This window comes from Colius striatus, chromosome 10, assembly GCF_028858725.1.
Source record: "Colius striatus isolate bColStr4 chromosome 10, bColStr4.1.hap1, whole genome shotgun sequence".
Lineage (NCBI taxonomy): Eukaryota > Metazoa > Chordata > Aves > Coliiformes > Coliidae > Colius > Colius striatus.
In genome coordinates, this window is record NC_084768.1 from 15598423 (window position 1) to 15616968 (window position 18546).

Consider the following 18546-nt stretch of genomic DNA (forward strand, 5'->3'; position numbering starts at 1 on the left):
TAACAAGGCACACAATAGGCAGCACATTTCTCACTGTTTATTGTACCTCATGTAGGGTGATAAAGGCTGAAGGCTGAGTGACTTTAACAGTCCCTGAAGTGTAGTATTCCCTGAGAAATAAACAGTTTAAAGTACCTTACTGCCATTGTGAAATTTATAAATAAAAATAAGGAAAGTGGTAAAACTTCCACATTTATTGGGCAAATGGATATGACTACTACATTGTTAATAACTGGTCAAAAAGATCTGTTTGTTCCAGAAAACAGCTAAGAAACGATCTTTTATGTTTAGCAAGTATTTTACTACTAGTGTAAATTTTTGAACTGCTTGATTATTTTTTGATAGGGAAAAGGAGACTAGGAAGAGGAACAAGAGAAAAATGCTTTTAAAGTAAAACATATCACAAATGTAAGGCAACTGTAGAATACATTTTGGTAATGGCATTTGACATCTGCTGTATTTCACAATACAAGATGCAATGGCCTCTTGTAGAATTCAACAACTGGAAGTGCAGTTACTTGTTTTCAGCCTAATTTGCAGTTTAGTTAGGTATGTTGAGAAGGTACAGGTATGAATAATGTGGATAAAGGCCTATTAAGATAAGGCCAGTGTATCTCCTAACCCTTAGAGACAGTGTGCTTGAATTCTAAACATTTCGGGTAAAACTTTCAAAAGTGCAGTGGCTTGCATGCATACAAAGTTGTACCGACAACATCTTTTAAAGTGCTAACATGAATGTGAATTTCATTTAATTTATTCTCACAAACTTGCAGTTCTAGCTGTATGTGTTATGTATCATGTACAGGTGCCAGCCAAGATTACAGCTCCATTGAGCACTACTCATCCAAAAAGTTCTATATTTATCAGCATGGAGAGCTTGTCGAGTTTCCTTTTTCACTGCTGTTATCAACTGTTTTTAAATATTCAAAACCTTAAGTGATATTGAAAACTTACCCAGTGTCCAAAGCACATTGTGTATTTTGAAGTGAGAAATAGAACTGTACTTGTAAAAGTATGCTTCCATTTAGCTCAACACTCAAAACAGAAAAACACGATTTGCATAGGAAAATTGATAGTAGTAATTTATTTCCTTGAAAGGTTCAGATTTTTTGTACTGCTCTAGGTGTCACACAATGTGTAGAAGTTTTGTTTCATCACTTTATAGTCAATATATTTAACAGTAATTAAAGAAATTGAGATTTTATTTTGTGCTGAATCAATCTGTTAAACTCGCATTACAATATCCTAAATTCCTTTCAGTTAATGGTCTTACTCTTGCTGGGAAAGGAGGACATTTTGTACATTACTTTGCTTGAATAGTGCTAACAGACTAGCAGATGGTCACTTTCCAACTGGTTTGCCTTGAAAAAAGAAATTAAAATATTATAGTGCCGTGGAGAGAAGTTGTAATGTGTCCCTTTCAAATTAACAGGTCGTTTTTTCTACCATTTTATGATTGTAAAATAGCTGAATGTCACATAAAAGGTTAAAAGCTGGAGTAAATGGCATCATGGGAAATTTGAAATAAATAGGGTCTCATATGGTTTATGGCTCTATACTTGAACACACAAGGAATATATTTCTTTCCTTGAAAATGCGTTCTGTAAGAGCATGCCATGTTAATATGAATTGTGGTCACAATAGATTCTATTTAAAGTAGTTTTAATTCAGTAGGTAATATTTTGTTTACTAAATTACACTTGCAGAGGCCAGTGTTTGCAAGCTTAAGAGAAGTGGTATTTTCAGAAAAAAAACCACAACCCACAGATTCCAGTTTATTGAATTATTCTGGTGGTGTCTTAGTGGTTAATTTTTGTAATGCATAGACCTTCAGAAGTGATTGAGTTTTAGAATCTAAACTGTGAGATATTTCATATTAGTGCCAGATTTGGGGTTTTTTTGTGGTGAAACTGCCTCCACTAAGATGTTCTGTGATGTCCTGTTTCCAGCAACCCTATCAAGCAAGACCTGAACGAATTTAGCTCCCCTGTCTGTCTCATAAGCTCATTTACTGCTATGCAGGTGGAGAAAGGTGATGGGAAAGCTCTCATAAAGGGTCACACTAGCCGTCTGGGTAAGATAACCGTTATTTCTTGTTCTGATACACCGCCATCTGTAGCTGTTTAGCAGGGGTGATGTTCAAAGACTAAGAGGAGATGCCTAAAATTGAACTGAGTTCAATGAAAAATGAAAGAGTTTCTAAGTCTGTACAGTCGTCATGACAGTGGGAAATATTTTGTCTTTCAAAATCATTATTAGTGGTAATGGTTAAAATTATCAGTCCAGTGCAATTAGGATAAATTTGAGTTCAATCTGATGCCAAGACAATTTTCATTTTTGTTATGAGTGGGGGATTTTAAACTACATCTAATTCTCTCGGGGACCTGGAAGGAGAGTTGGGAGAGAAAAGAATCACTGGAACATTGTCTGCACCCAGAGCTCATTCCTCAACATAAAGATTGTGTAATTTGCACAAAGGGGAGTACTGTGCTTTGCTGTTTTGGAGTTTGTTTTCAGTCTCATCCTACTCTCCCAGAAAGAAGCCTGTGGATTAGTTGCCTATAAATAAGCATCACAGCCAATTTGTTTCAGAGTGCCTTTAACTTTTTATTTCTGTTTTGCTTCCAGTCATTTTTGCTTAATATAGTTGGTAATCTGTGAGAAAATACAGAACACACTGCATGTATTTCTTAGATGAATAGAAATGGTAACTACAAAAAGAGGCCATTCAGATAGGTGATGAAGCCTGAAGATATAATTTCTCTAAAAGATAGCTTAGACAATTAAAATTAATAACCATTTCTCATGACTACTGCAGGAGGGAGTTGTGGATATATCTGCATGATACTGTACAGGGACACATCAAAATTAGATTTGAGCTCAGGACTATTTGGGAGCTGCCTGTCTACAGTGTAGTGGTACCATGCCAAACCTAATAAACCAAGCTCAGGCAACAATCAGTGGTCAGCTGGGCACTGCCCTGCAGCACAGCTTTGGGTCAGTTTGAAGTTCCGACAATGAGCTGAAGTGTGCAGAGGTGGAACGCCCTTGACTTCCATGGCTATGGGACAAACTGCTTCCATTTCGGTTCATAACATATGAGTAACAAGTTGGTTTCCGATAAAGAGCCAATAATGCTTTGCAAAAACTCCCCACATAATAGCAAGTTTATCAAAGTCCAAGGTTTAGTGTTGTAGAGAATAATAAGTTTGAAGGCTTTGTACAAAACTGCAGGCGTCTAAGCAAAAAGGTGAAGACAAAAGATGATGGATAGAGACTGCTGAAACAGAGGACATAAAAATTCTAAAGAATTGACGAATCAAATTGACCACCTGGAAAGTGTTCTGAGGAGAAATATCAGGTTGTTATGGCTTCCTACCAACAAAAGAAACAGAGGTATTTTTTTCACAGTGGATTATGATGGAGCAGGGTCTAGGTAATTTCTAACTCCTTCTCCAACATGTTATGTCACTATGAAATCCAGTGACAGTGTTCTTTGAATATCGAAGAAAGAACATGAAACTCTTGTATGGCAGAAATAGATTGTCACAGGGATATTTAGCCCTAAAGATTCAAGATCACTGAAATTTAGCAAAAGATGTAAAATAAACTAGTTACTGTCATTGTGCTCAGGAATCTAAACTAGTTTTTCAAATAAGAGTAAAACAGTGGTAAGAATGTGCCATAGTAAATGATTTGTAAATCAGCTAAAGACTGTTTTTCTTCTGAGGAATGCTACATGCACATTTTGCAAATGAATGTGTTTATACCCAAATGACACATTCATTTAGTTTTGCATTGTCTTTTCTAATGGAAACCCCTATTTGTCTTTTTCTTCTTTCTTTTTTTTTTTTTCCTTAAGGTGATTGTATTTGAAAGACGTATACAGTGATACAGATAGCAATATCCATTATTGAAATTGGATGTAATTAATTAATAATTGTACCTGTATAATTGGGATAACAACTACAAGGCCTTCCATTTTTAAATTCTGTAGGAAGACTACTTCCTATATGTGATTTAGTTTTTATATCTGAATGAGGTATTTGGATTAAAGAATATTTTCAGTGAATAGGAATAAACAGAAATATGTTTCAGCCTCAATTATCTCATGGTGCTCTGACCCTATGCACTGTTTTGAAACAAAGGTCAAAGATAAATTTGCCCAACCTCTCTCAGCTACCAAACACCTACACTGTGCTTCCCATGAAGAGGAGTATGAATGGGATTTGAGTTCAGTTTGGAGAAGGGTTCCTTTTGTTTTGACTGACCTTGCTCTGGAACAAGTATTTATTACTTTTTTTCACGTTGTTTGTCTACAGATCTGGTGAACAAAGTTTTTTACCAACTATCTTCTGTTAGGGGGAGAAAAAAAAAGATACGACAGTTGCTAGTCAACAAAACTAAATAAATACCTTTCTTTGAGTAGTTCCTGATCAAACAGAAGACAGTGCTTTTAACATACCCCTTTGAGTAATGGATAAAAATAAATGTGTAAATGACATATTTCCAAATGTGATGTCATTATAAAGTTCAGGAATTATTTAGTGGGTATCCAGAACTTCCCACTGGATCCACTTGGATCCTGACCTGAGTCCTTTGCATTCTTTAAGTACTGAAAGAAACAAAGAATGTTGGAATGGCACAGTTTATCAATCTTAAACATATTTTGCTAATCTTTAATTTATTAAAATATAGTAAAGAAATTGGATTTGGTGATTGTTGCTTGAAGTAAGATTAGGAGAAAAAAGATTATTTATCCATTGGTAAAATAACAAGAAGACAATCACCTAATTGCAGCATTTCAAACAAGAATCAGTTGCATTTTTTCCTTTAGAAACCCTTCTGGCAGTCTTTTTCTCTCTCTAGTTCCTAAGGGGAGATTTTTTTTTCCCTTCCCACAGTCTTTCCTTGTTCTCTGGATTTTCTTTTGCTTAAAGTCAGCTGGGAACATAATGTACTTCCCTGTTGTTCCTCCTGTTTCCTTACTTTGAAGATACTTCCTCTAAAACCTGCTTCAGGATTTCTTGAAGGATGAGATAGTGACACTAATATAGCTTTTCCCTCCTTTTGGCCTTCCTGGTGTTGAAGTACTGGGAATTGCTTATACTCATAGTTTGGTCTGTATCCAGTGTTGATATGTGATTACACCAAAAGCAGAAGGAAAAAACAAGTTTGGGTATGTTTATAAAAGGTAATTATCATTACAGAGGAGAAGACAATGATGCAGTAAGCTATCTGAATGACTTGGCATGGAGTCAATTTTTAATCTCTTTTGTTGTGCTTTTGAAAGCATTTATTTTATCTTGTACTTCCCTTTCCCCATTTGTCTCTTTCAAAAACATCTTATATGTCCAGAAGTAAAATGCATGTTGCAGGTCAACGGAGGTTCTCCTCTCTCTCTACTGTGCCTTGGTAAGGCCTCATCTGGAGTCCTGTGTCCAGTTCTGGGCTTCCCAGCTCAAGAGAGATAGGGAACTTCTGGAGAGAGTCCAGTGGAGGGCTACCAAGATGATCAGAGGAATGGGATATCTTTTGTAAGAGGAAAGGCTGTGGGGCCTAGGGCTGTTTAGTGTGGAGAAAACGAAGGTCTAAGACTTAACACTTAAAAGGATTTAAAAGGTGAATCTCAAGAAGATGTCTGGACACTTTTTTGTGTTTTCTCCAGTGACAAGGGGTAATCGACATGAGCTGGAACACAAAAATTTCCACACAAGGAAAATCTTGCTGTAAGGTACAGGGTGCCCGGAGAGGATGTGGAGCCTTCTTCTCTGGAAGCTTTCAAAACCCACCTGAGTGCATTCCTATGTGATCTAATCTAGGGGGATCTGCTTTAGCAGGGGAGTTGGACTAAATGATCTCTAAAAGTCCTTTCCAACCCCTACCATTCTGTGATTCTATGAACAGCTGATTCTGGCTTCTAGGAGAGGTAGAGGAGTAGGAACACAGGAGAACTAGAAATTCCTGGGTTTTATGACAGGCCAAGATACCAGGCTCCAGATGTTAGCAACAGTGAATTAGGAATGCCACACAGCTGCTGCGGCCTGCCAATACCATGATCAAGCTGGTCAGTGCCATTTCTAAGCTCGGAGTTGACAGCAGTGTACTGGAGCTTGCGGTTCATTACGGATCCAGGCGGGCGGCACTGGTGCTGGTGGATGTGCGGCAGTGCGGCCTGCTCAGGCGAGCTCGCTGCCAGGTACAGGCTTCCTGAGAGGAGCAGAAAAGCTGCTTTCTCCGTCACCGACCAGAATGCATGATAAGGCTTGGTGTCAAAAAGGGCAAGATTGGGCTTACAGCAATTATGGCAGAGGCATACCGGTTTCCTTGACAACCAGATTGAGGATTCTTTGTGATTTATTATTTACCACTTCAAACTCTAATTCTCTGATTTAATTAGGGAGAGGAATTTCCATAAGTCCCCTCCCATCCAAATTTGAATACCCCACACTACTGTTATGACCAGCTACACCTATCTCAAATAGATCTGGCTCTAAAGCAGCTGCAAATTAGGCTCCACATTTAGTGCTTGGAATTTTAGGCAGGTTGCTCAGACAACAGTTAACTGAAATTCAGTGGATATTGGGTTATGACCTGTTAATCTGCACTTACTAGCAGAAATAATAGACAGCTACACTCACCACTTCCCCTCCCCTCCTCCAGCCCCCATTTTTCAAAGGCAAGGGGCTGAAACAAGTGATACTTCTCAATTGTCCTTAGAGCTGTGGGAAAGATAAAATAGTATCTGCAAGTGCCAGTTTCCCTTGCTTGGGCAATTCACATTATTTTCTCCTTGAAGCCTTTATTACCAATAGATCAGCCACTGTTGTGTAAACAAAGAGTGTACTTTGATACTTGGGAGGTTTTTACTACTACAGTTGGATAGCTATTTGAAACAGAAATGCTCCCCTAAAATGAGGCTAAAGATGGCAAGTACAACTAGTCTCCACTAACTTTGCATGTATTTTGAATATGTACTTCCTGCATTTATAAAGCATTGACTGAATCGTGATGTACAGGACATGTTCTAAATTTGGTAATTCCGAATAGAATTTTTAACACAATAATATATATAAAATAAAGATTTTTAGTCAAATGTCATTGGCAAATTGTATCATTATGTATCAAGACGGAAACTAAGTCCTCCAAATGACATTTTTTCTTAAAGTACTTTCCTGGGTTGCATACACCACGAGGTGTCTGCTGCATTTAATAAAGTAAAATGAAGGTCACAGAAGATCACTAGTTTCCCAATAATGTGTCCCAGTAGATGACTGGAAAAATAATAGTTATTGAAACAGGTTGAGATCATCTTTGCCAGACTATATAGAAAATTTGTCATTTTTTAATTATACGGAGGTATTTAAGTTTTAATTATGTTTATTTCACAATGTATAGTTTTCCAGCTGTACCACCCCAGTTTTAATTTCAAAAGTCTACATATGTTTCATCACCTTTACCACAGGGAGTTCCTGAAGTGAGTCAGTAGGTGTTGCTCTTCCCTTGGTGGGCTAAACATGAAGCTCATTGAGGCAATAAAAAGAATTGCAGTGACCTAAACACTCTTGTGTCAGGTCCTAGCTTACAAATGCACCGGTGCCCCATTAGGTTATTGAGGGAAACTGACTGCTGAAGATGCTTCTTTAGAATGGAGTAGTCTAATAAAGCTTATTAATGCATTTTTCATTAGAACAAGAATATTGAGTGTCCAGGTTAAATTCTAAGGGATCTATCCTGCACTCATTGAGGTTAATGACAAAGCTCCCATTGATATTAGTGATGCCGAATGAGAACTTAATTGGGGTAATTAAGATTCTGCTTACCTAAAATTCTCAGATACTTTCAAGTAGATACAATATTACAAAATTACTACTGTGAAGAGTTGTATAATGTTAGATCTCAACACATCCTTCAGAGATGACAGCGTTTTGATGGGAGATACTACTATTTCTGTATTTTGCATTTGATTCATTAAGTACCTATGTAATCTTCTAAAGGCTTCTGAATGCAAAACTGTCCTTCAAAAAAAAAGGGTTCGTTTTGGAGTTTAAATGTTGTCTTTATCGCATATTTGAAGATAACATGGGTCATACATTGCTGAAACCCAGTAAGGACCTGGACATCAAATTCAGCAGCGGCACTGCAGTAGTACCATGGGATTCTGTAAGTTGCAGAGAATATTTTTATTAAATGCAGCTTTCTTTGTGGTAATGCAGACTTACTATATAGTCTCTGTTTGCACCAAAAGAAATGCATGTTGCTTAATGAGTGGAGTTACATAGGGTATCCAGTTTTAGTGCCTTCTAGGGGGTCTTAAGCCTCTGTTGTAAATGATTATGTCACAATGCCTAATTTAAATAGTTACCCTAACACCTGCTTATTCCTGCCTCCTTTGGACACCCTTCTCCTTCCCTCCTTGGCATCCCCAGCAGATTAACAACTCCCTCCTCAATTAGACTGCCATAACGACTGCTTTGATCATGCTCTGGGCTCGCTCTGGAATTATCCTGGTTAATAAAACTCACCGCTGTAGAAGAAACAACAATGTAAACGGATCAACGAGCAGAGGGACCCCGTGGGTGCAAGCAGAGGCTGGCAGTCAGCCGGGCAAGGCTGGCTTTGCTGCTCCAGGATGGCAAGGAGGCGGCAACCCTGTGGGTTGCACAGCTCCGGGGAGGCTCTTGGGAGGCCCCATTGCTCCTGCCCGATCCAGTGGTTGGATCAGGAACCATCCTCTCTGACTTGCAAAAGCAGTTTGTACACCTAAATAATGTATCAGGAGAAACACGGTGCTTTCGGTGGAAAGCATCGTTTTAGGTGGTGTGGTTAAAAGTGGAGCGATCAGATCTTTTCTACTTCACAGCTGCTTCATCCTTTAGAGACACAGGGAAGCATTTCTTTAAAAGAAGACTGTCCTGGCATGATGCACTATGCAAGATACATTAATTGCTGAGGAGATTACGTTCTGCATCTGTACTAACTGTGCAATACTTCTGTCTTGCTGGTTATTAAGCTTATACTTGAGCATCTAAGGATTTTTTAGCTTGATATAGTGCAGAGCTTTTCTAGTCCTTTCGTTTCTCTTTGGTTGTATTAAGGAACTTTGGAAGCACATTCTTTCAGCTATGAGATGTGTGCTTCTAAATAGAAATAATTAACAAATGCAAAGTTTTCCTTTCTGTGTTGGATTACTGTGTGTATTCATCCCTTTTGTTACTTTCTAATGTAAATGATATTAATTGTGGAACTCTCATCACATAATTATGGAAATTTGTTTGTTTTCTGTCATAGTACTTAGAGATTTCAGGGATCTTGGGTTCTTATTTCTTTCGTTTGAGCACTCATTGGCTGGTTCTCAAAGAGCTGAGAGCATTCTCACATCCACATTGTGACAGTTGGATGTTCAGAAATTCCAGGATTGAAAACCAGGATCCAAATTCAGAAGCCCTGAATTTGACTCCAGGTGGAATTTAGCTATCCTGTCACATTATCTTCCTCCTCTTTAATGTTTGCAATGAGGCATATGGATATGGTGATTAACAACAGTGTGACACGGTTGCAGAGGTACACATTTATTTACTCTGGAAATAGTACCTCTGTTGCAGTTTTTTACTCACTGCTACCCAGGAAGCATGTTAGAACTGTGTGTATTCTTTAGGACTTAAAAAATTACCTATTTGTTTGTAAACAATTAAATGGTTTCCTGACATCACGCAATTTATTATTCAGAGGATGCTCTCAAGTATCTGTGCATTCCTGGAATGTACCAGAACTTTAAGTATGTTGTAAAAACTATACATCATATATCCCTCTCCTCTCTAAAACAGGCCTTTAGAATACCACAAATATTTCATAGAAGATAAGGTCAGGTAGAAAGCCTTTTCCTCTGACAGCCATTTTCCAAGATTTCTTGCTATTCTTGTCTCATACCTATTTGTGGGAATATTTGAAGTGATGGCACATTTACCTTTAAGTACGTTCATCAAAATGCTCTTCTCTGTGTTTTCAGAAGGTATGACTCTGTATTTTGGTTTAGCAGTTTCATCTGTGAGCTCTCAAGTCTTTTTGTTTCCAATGGTTCTTTCTACTCCCAAGTCCTCAGAAATGATTCATAAGCTATACTGAATGAGAAGGGGCATTGCTGTGCTATTTGCATACTCATAAGAGCTCTTTAAGTGGCTTGCCATCATTAAAGCTAACCACATCATTTTCCCACTGTAAATTATACTGTGACAACTAACTCCACCCCATCATTTTGTTGAAACAAAGGAGAGTATATGAATTCTTACATTGTTGCTTGATTCCATGTCTAATGTATGTATAATTCTGATTCTAAACAAGAAAACGCCCCCTTTGTAAGTTGGCAACTGTGATCTCAAATATTACCATGTGGTAGCAGTCGTAAAATATTTTTAATTGAAGCTGTGATGAGTTTTAGTACTAGGCCTATGTTTGGTATTGTAAAGTGTTGATACTTGTAGAATAAACAATTTCATTAGAATGAGCTAGAATTATCAGGGTTCAGTTTCAACATTCTAGCGAGATGAAATGTTTTGCTTTCTTACACAGGTTAGAATAGAACTCGTTTAAAAAGGCCAGGTATACAACACCCAACATGTCACCTGCTGGAATGATTTGATTTTTCATCAATACACATATACCCAAGGACATGGTACATCTCTGCATGGTTTCTATCAGCCTCTGCGGTGACAAGGCTTTGGGTTTCTTAAAGCATATTTTTTTCCTCATCTGTTCACTGAGTACTGCTGATGAAAATTCCCCTTTCTTCCTCTGCCTCTCCTCAACACATGTTTTCCGGTCAAAAATGGCTGAGATAACTGGAAATATAAATTGTTATCCAAATTCATCGTTATAGAAAATAAAAGAATATTTATTTTTATTCTGCTACCAGTATCCTGTGCAGAGGAAATAATTCAACGGGAAATCCTGTTGACACAACATTTCTGACAGATCAGCCTTCATGTGTCTTACCTCCTTGTTTTGGAAGTTGGTTCTGATTCAGAAGCTTCTCCTTCCTGACAGGTGGTGTGCTCAGAGATTTTACAGTTGGTAAACTAGAGATAACCTCCAGGAGGGGGATTTACAGAGACCATGGGACTTATTTGCCTCAAGAAATTTTGAAGATGTGATGTGTTTAACGGCAAGAAAGAAAAGGGTAGAGTACTTTTTGTGAGCTGGCAGAGGATCAAGTGTGTATGATGTGAAGGAAAAAAGGAAAGAGATTCTTGCAGCCTGAGAACAGACATCTGGCTGGCAAAGAAAAGAAGTATCATTGACAGATGAATACTGCTTCAAACAGGGATAATTTTAGATCAAGAGGGCAAAGTTTTTGGTCTCATGCATACAGCTCCCACTGAAAGAGATGGGAAAGGTGCATGCGTATGAGAAAAAAAAAAAGGTTCTAAGTGAGAACTGAACAACACGCATATTTTTACACTAGATATTTAGACTTTCATGTTTAGATCACGTGGTTTCTATCTGCCATATGTAGGCATTGCTAAAATGCTGCCAGGAACCAGGCTCTGGTTTGGTGACTTTCATTAAAGGAATTAGTGGTTTCTCTCCAGTTTCAGTGTGGCTGGATTGAAATTGAAGCCTTTTTTCACAGTTTAGCATTAATTAGCACTCTTGTGGTGGCCTCAGCAGGGAGGTGAAGGATTAAATGGGCATGAAGACCAAACTATCTCTTTTCCCATAGTGGCGATTCTCTCAAAATAGGTTTGAGACATGATGGACTAATGTGGGGATGTGCACAGGGCTGTTGTCTGGGCTGTTCTTGTTCTGGATGATTGAAGGACTCTGATCCACAGGTCTGTTAATGTAGCACTGTTTTTCCTCTCCTGCTATTTTAGAAAAAACAGACCTGCAAACCCCAGCAAAAACACAACCCAAAAAACTCTCTTAATTCTGCTACCTTAGAGAGACATGTTCTCACCCTTCTGAATGAGGGGTGAGAGCTGCTTAGAAGAATTCAAATGAGATCCTTTCCAGTTGTACACAGGAAGGATCAGTGCAGTTGCATTAGAAGGCTGAGATGCTGCTGCTCACTTTAGGTTTTGCTGAATCATTCAACAAGGTGCAGAAAGCAGGTAAGCCCTGACTCTTTTTTTTGATGAAGAGAGCCTCACAGGGATATTTTCGAGAATTGCATGGAGACTGGAAAACGTGAAAGGAAAATTGTAATAAGTTTCAGTGAACCTGGAAGGCAGGACCTGTCACCGTATGAGTCAGAGGGTGTAACTCAGGCTTCTGTCCTGAATTTCATTAATCAGACATACCATGCTAAACATTTATGTACACTAAATATTAAGTATATAATTACAGAAAATTACTTAGAGTTATAATTCTGCTACTCTCACTGAGTCTTGGAAAACACTAAAATATGAGTGAATTTTTTTTTTTTTTTAAAATCAATCACGTTCTAATAAAATGGAAAAAAATCCCAAACATTATTAGTTACTTGGTAGTTCTAAAAGCTTTTATTGATAACAATTTGTATTTCTGTTTTGTAAGAGACAGGCTTCCAAATTTTAGGCAAATAGTAAAATATTAAACAATATGCCTGAGAAACAGAAATCTAGAAACCAGTGTTAAGAATCACTCCAAGAATCACTCCTCACAGCTAATTTATTCAATGAAACAGTTGCATTACTTGAGTGTAATTTAAATGGTCAGGTCAGTTCCTTAGGACTCTGGACTTCTTTGTTAAGGTTCAGATAATGAACATACTTTAATGTAGCTTGTTTTGAGTTAATATCATTTTTATGAATGAGTTAAAAAAAAGAGGAATGTGTCTCTTAGTGGAAGATAGATTTCCTTGACTAAATAGTCCCTTTTCTCTAGATGTCTGCTCCTTCCAGCATCTTAAATGGAGATAATGAGTACATACTTACAATGGCAGAGAATACAGCTGTAGGAGAATATTTTTGAAATGATCGCTTCCTGCCTAATTTTACCCCGACTGAACAGTGGGGTTTTGTCTGCCGGGCTGTGTGCTGGCTGCTGAGTTTCCCTGAAAGAAGAGCTGAGTGCTGTGAACTCCAGACCTTTGTGCAGTATCAGAAGCTCTTACTGTGCCAATGTAATCTTTTAATAGACATGCTTGCCAGAATGACTTTTTTCCTTCAAAGACAGAATTAGTAAGTACAGTTGTCATTTAAATTGCCTCTGTCTTTGTAGTAGTTGGTACTGATCTGTTGACCAGGATTGGATAATTTAAAAGCTTTTTCACAAAATAACATGCTTGTCTGTGTGAAATACATACAGCGCTGAGACGGGGAGAAAAGTCTCCCTTGACAGAGTTCATGGGATTCTTTAGAAACTGCAGGATGCTGAGGCTTTTCTGTGGGATTATAAAAGCTTTGTGGAGCCCATGTCGAGCATTTGCATGATTTTCAGATGGCAAAGTATGTTCAGCTGTCTCTGTGCACGCTCCGTGCGCACACGTACACACGTCGCAGGGCGAGGATTCTTAGCACAGTTTTCGTCGGGCTTTGGATTTGCTGAACATATATTATTGAAATGCTGTCCAAGATGCATCAATTCATCTTGTGTAGAACTTGAATCATCATGTTGGATGATTTGGTAAAATAAAAGTGATTGTGAAAGAGACAACTGTAAACATTCTGTTTGAAAAGATGTGCTCTTTTCAAAAGACCTTTCTGTTAGAGCCAAATAACACAAGAAGCAATATTTCCTTGCTCGTAGAGACATATATATTTATTTCTGCAAAGATTTGTTTTGGATTCTCAGTTCTTCCAATAGCTACATTCTTTGAAATAATTTTGTATTTCCATGTTGACTTTCTCTATGCTTTAAGTTTTAATCAAAGGTTCCTTGCTTCTGATGTCGAGAAGTACTGATGTTAGCCTGTTTTTACATTTCACTATTTTTCCTCTGTATGGGGTGAACATTCAAATGCGGTGGTGCCTTTTTGCTTTTATCTACCAAACTTAGCACACACTCCCATTATTGAGAGCTCAAAAAGATGGTATGCTAGTGGGCAGGATGCTGTGAATTATTAACTTTTCCTTGCACTTTGACAAATGTAGGTTATCATTCTAAAGGCAAATAGTTTCTATGAAGGAACCAACACAGTAGAGTAGTAAGTAAGGCATTACAGATTTATATAAAACAATTTTTAGCCAGAAGTTGAACTAACATATTTCTGAAACATTGTTCCGAGTCACATTTCTGCCATAGGACTTGATTTTTTTCATTTTATGGACTAAAGAATAAGAGAAAAAAATTCTATTTGTGGTGTTTCATTCAAATTTATCAGTGTTTTTTTTAACATGGATTGACCAATGTACATTAAAGAATGTATATTACTGCTAGAAGTCCCCTCTGTTTTTTTGGTTTTTTTTTTTTCTTAGAAATGCAATTTTGCAAAAGCAGTATGTTTTCTTCTTTGAATAATGAGGCTACACTCAACTAATTTGTGAACAGAAAAAACGTGCAGGAAGCATATGTTTGCCGGGAAGTTCTTCTATAGTAAAAAATAGCAGGACAGCAACCACACTCATTTTTTCTCATTAGGTATTAATTTTCCATTTAAAAAAAAAAAACTCACACAGCACTGATTATAATACATAGCAACTCAAATGCATCAAAGACACCTTATGTTGCATTTGGTAATAGAGCCTTACTTGAGTTAATGTTTAGTTTGTTCTGAAAGTCCCATCCTGGGCACTAGAAAGGTCTTTGCAATCAGGAAGCACTTTGCAGGTACAGACAGCAGGAGCTATGTCATCCATGGCACAGTTTGCCTTAAGGCAATTAGCAGCTATTTGAGGAATGTTGATTTCAACTGCAGGAGGACAGCCAAACAAAATAGGTTTATGCAAGGTACAGTAAGGCAAGCAGCAGGTTGAACACAGGTTGGTTAGAAAATACAGTATTGAAGATATTAATGAGGAATTGCACTGGAGATAGAAAGTTACCATTGGCAGCAATAATTATTGACAGAGACACATACTTACGTCTAAAAAGCCCTGGCATGATGCAGAAGCAGGCAGTAGCATTCAGATGCTGGTCGTTCAAACTTCCATCCTGTACATCTGTTTATCAGGAATTATCTCCTGAATGTAAATGAATTTCAGTCCTAAGTCATTGCACCTGTTGCCAAGAGGTATTTATTCCAATCACTTGCCTAAAGCACAGGGACGTTTTTTGCTTGACGTTTTATAGCTCCAAAAAAAAAGCTGTTGTTTCAAAATCATTTGTTCAGAGAGGAGAAAATGGAGCAAAACAGTTCATTTTACCCTAAGCACTGCTATTTGGCAGTATTCACATTTGCACGGCACAAAGCTGCAATATTGATTTTTTGCTCACAGAGCCTCCCACTAGTTCTTTCTTCGATTGTCAGGGTTGCAAGATGGATTGAATTACACTTTCCTTGTTGATATGCTTATTTTTTCTTTGTTAATGGGAAAAAAATACAAACAAAGCTTCAGCATAAAGATCACAGCAGCTTTGTTAGTGGACATTTAATTATTTTTTTTTTAGTTAAAATTCTTTCTATGCCATAGAGCATTCCTTAGAGCAGTCTCCCCACCTAACACATGCTGTATTGTTTTGCTTTATTGCTTGCTGCTTTTGCAATCTAACACCTACATTACAATCTCAGGTGTGTCTGTTCTCTATTGCCTGTGAAACAATCTAACCTTGCTCTAGTATTTTTAATGTTTGTCCTAATACAAACTTCTCATGGATGCCTGCAGGGGGAAAAATTGGAGGATAAAACACATTCATAGTACTTCTAGCAATTGCCATAGATGATGAAATAAGATTTGCAGGCAGCTGATCTCTGTAACAAACTGCAGAGGTCTGGTGTTTGAATTCAAGATATTTCCTATCAGGATTGGAGACTGTGCTGTAGGTTCTGCAGTAAGGGGTCCATGCTTGTCACGGGTAGTTCAGTGTGGGTTTGACAGCCCTGAACCCATTATGGTCTGTATGTGTGTCCTTCAGCTGCACACACACTACTCGCATGGGCACTAATTTCTCAGTGACTGTACCTTGTGCACTCCCTGCCCTTCCTCGCCTTCCCTCAGGCAAAAATGCCCTTTCAACAGTTGAAGATGCTGTTCCCTTGCTGTTGATTAAAACCCAAAAGTTGGGGGGGGGACAGCCAGACTCCCCCCGCCAGGCTATGGGGATGACACATACTGCAGGCAGCCCTGCTGAGTACAGGAGATACAAGTACGATTGCTGCCAGCTGGAGAGATGAGCTTTGTGTAGACGGCGTTAAATTTGACAGGAGCAGTGGGACGTAGGAATGGCAGTCGCCAGCAACATTATATTTGGTCCCACTGTGGCTGTCGTAATGGTAATTAATCAAAGGAGCTGCTGTATGCATATGTGGTGGGGGCTTTGCATGTACCCCTCTCTGTGCCCATTTCACGCCCTCACTGAGCCGTGATCAGCTTCTGTCTTTGTTGTATTAATTTGCTGCATGGGAGGAATATGTAGGGTGTTGATGTCATGGATTCATGTTTTAGCTCTTTCCAGCTTTCAGCTCATGATACTTCAGCAAGCTTCTAATAAAAGTGTTTGTGATTGTGCATGGTATGTGCAGCCAAACCAACAGCCAGGAATGAATTTGAGATGGAACCATGGTGTCTTCCACACCAATATGGCTTCTTCTTATACTAACTGAAATGTACTGGCAGAGTAATGGTACTCGTTTCATGTAAGATATGGTTCCACAAAATACATAGGCAGACACAGTTGCCCCTGCCTCTTGTACTAGGGCGAATTCCTGCCCAGCCAAAGAGCTGGTCCTCTAATACTTCATCTTCTTCTGCAGTAAAAGGAGGTTAGAGTCAGTCCAGCCCCTTACATTAATTTACTACCCAAGCTGGACAAGAGCTATTGTTGGTGCAAGGGGGAAAGCAGGGACGTGCAGGTAGAGGTGGGGAAGATGGGAAGATGAGCTCTGCTTTCCAGGGAGCCATGTCCCAACACTGGTGTGATAATTATCAACAGCTCTTATTTGCAGTCCTAACAGATAATAATCTTCATACAGTAGGAGTTTTAATCCACAGATCATTAATTCAGTAGAGAAAGTGACAGCCTCCAGTTTGTGTGAAAATTTACTATCAAGGGGTTATCTCAAGTTGTTCTTGATCTTTTTAGATCCTTGCTTCCTTGCCTCTTCTAACGTATCATACTTTTTAAGAAAAGTTTTATTTTCTTTGCCTTCAAAACACTGTAGAGCTCCAACTTTCCATACTTGCTAGCTATTTCTCTTTGCTGTCACAACTTGTCTACAGCAGCCTGCACTGAAATATTCATGGCCTTGTGTTACTGTATTAGGATGACTTTTTTTTTCTTTTTTTAAATAGAAAATATCTGTAATTCTGCTGAAAGTATAGGAAGGGTTTACAATTTTGAAGAAATAGGTATTTAACACTACCATGTTACCCAGCTTGTCTTCCAAAAGGCAATAATGCACACATTTTATCAGAAAGATACATACTCCATTTAATAATAATCTACTAGCAGCTGTGTACGAGAAAGTGTAGTATACAAGACATGTTTTTCTGATGCAATGTATTTTTTTACATAAAGGTCTGTAAAATACTAAACATCTGGATAAACAGGTGAACCATTGTTTTATTTCTAGAGTGTTTCATACGTCTGAAGTAACCTAGTTTTATGAATTCTCTCATGCAGAAAAGTCTGTTAAAATGAGACTTCATTAAACATATACCATTTTTAGGAAGGACAGGGAGATTTTATAAATTACACATCTGCAGTTTGTAGTAACAATCATATATTTATTCAAGCAAAAGAAAGCATCTTTTCTTGGGAAAAGAAGGATATAAATAAAGATTAATGAAGTGAGAACTATGGTTTTGGGATGGAGGGGTGGTTTGAGTTTTTTTGGGTTTCTTTAAAGTCACTTTGGCATTTGCAAATCCCACCTGCTGCACTGCTTCCCTGTGACTGTGTCCAAAGAGAAGAGAAAGAAGCAGAGAGAAAAGTAGTGGGAGTGGAAATGTGCAATGTGGCTGTGTAGACGGGCACCACTGTCTGCCTTGGCAAGGGTTAGAAGTGAAGGGGAATTTCCTCCTTTCACAGATTAAGGACACAATGGCAGTGTGAAGAGATTTGACAATTTCATGAAAGACACTTAACATGGTACCAGGTGAAGCTGTTTAAAGGTGTACTTCCTTTAGCACGCTGAATAGAGTTACTGCCTGTTTGACAGAAAAAGGATAGTCTTATGCCATATATCCTTTATGCTCAATCCTGGTTTTTTGTTTGTTTTTCATTAGGTTTCAGCCGAGCAGCACTACCATTTGGTTTGGTTAGGAGGGAACTCTCCTGCGAAGGCTACTCCATCGACCTCCGGTGTCCAGGAAGCGATGTTATTATGATAGAAAGTGCTAACTATGGACGGACAGATGACAAGATTTGTGATGCCGACCCTTTCCAAATGGAAAACACAGAATGCTTCCTTCCAGATGCCTACAAAATTATGACACAAAGGTAAAAAAATAAGTATGATTTTGTGGA

At 38.3% G+C, this 18546-nt stretch overlaps 1 protein-coding gene across 11 annotated transcripts in view; it reads left to right on the plus strand.

The window, feature by feature from the left end:
* Nucleotides 1–18546, plus strand: part of ADGRL2 (adhesion G protein-coupled receptor L2) — a 161139-nt gene that overhangs the window by 69330 nt on the left and 73263 nt on the right. For all 11 annotated transcript variants that reach the window (XM_062003946.1, XM_062003943.1, XM_062003944.1 and 8 more), the window contains exon 3: nucleotides 18306–18519. In XM_062003946.1, coding sequence (XP_061859930.1) covers nucleotides 18306–18519 — 214 coding nt within the window. The remainder of the gene's footprint in view (nucleotides 1–18305; nucleotides 18520–18546) is intronic.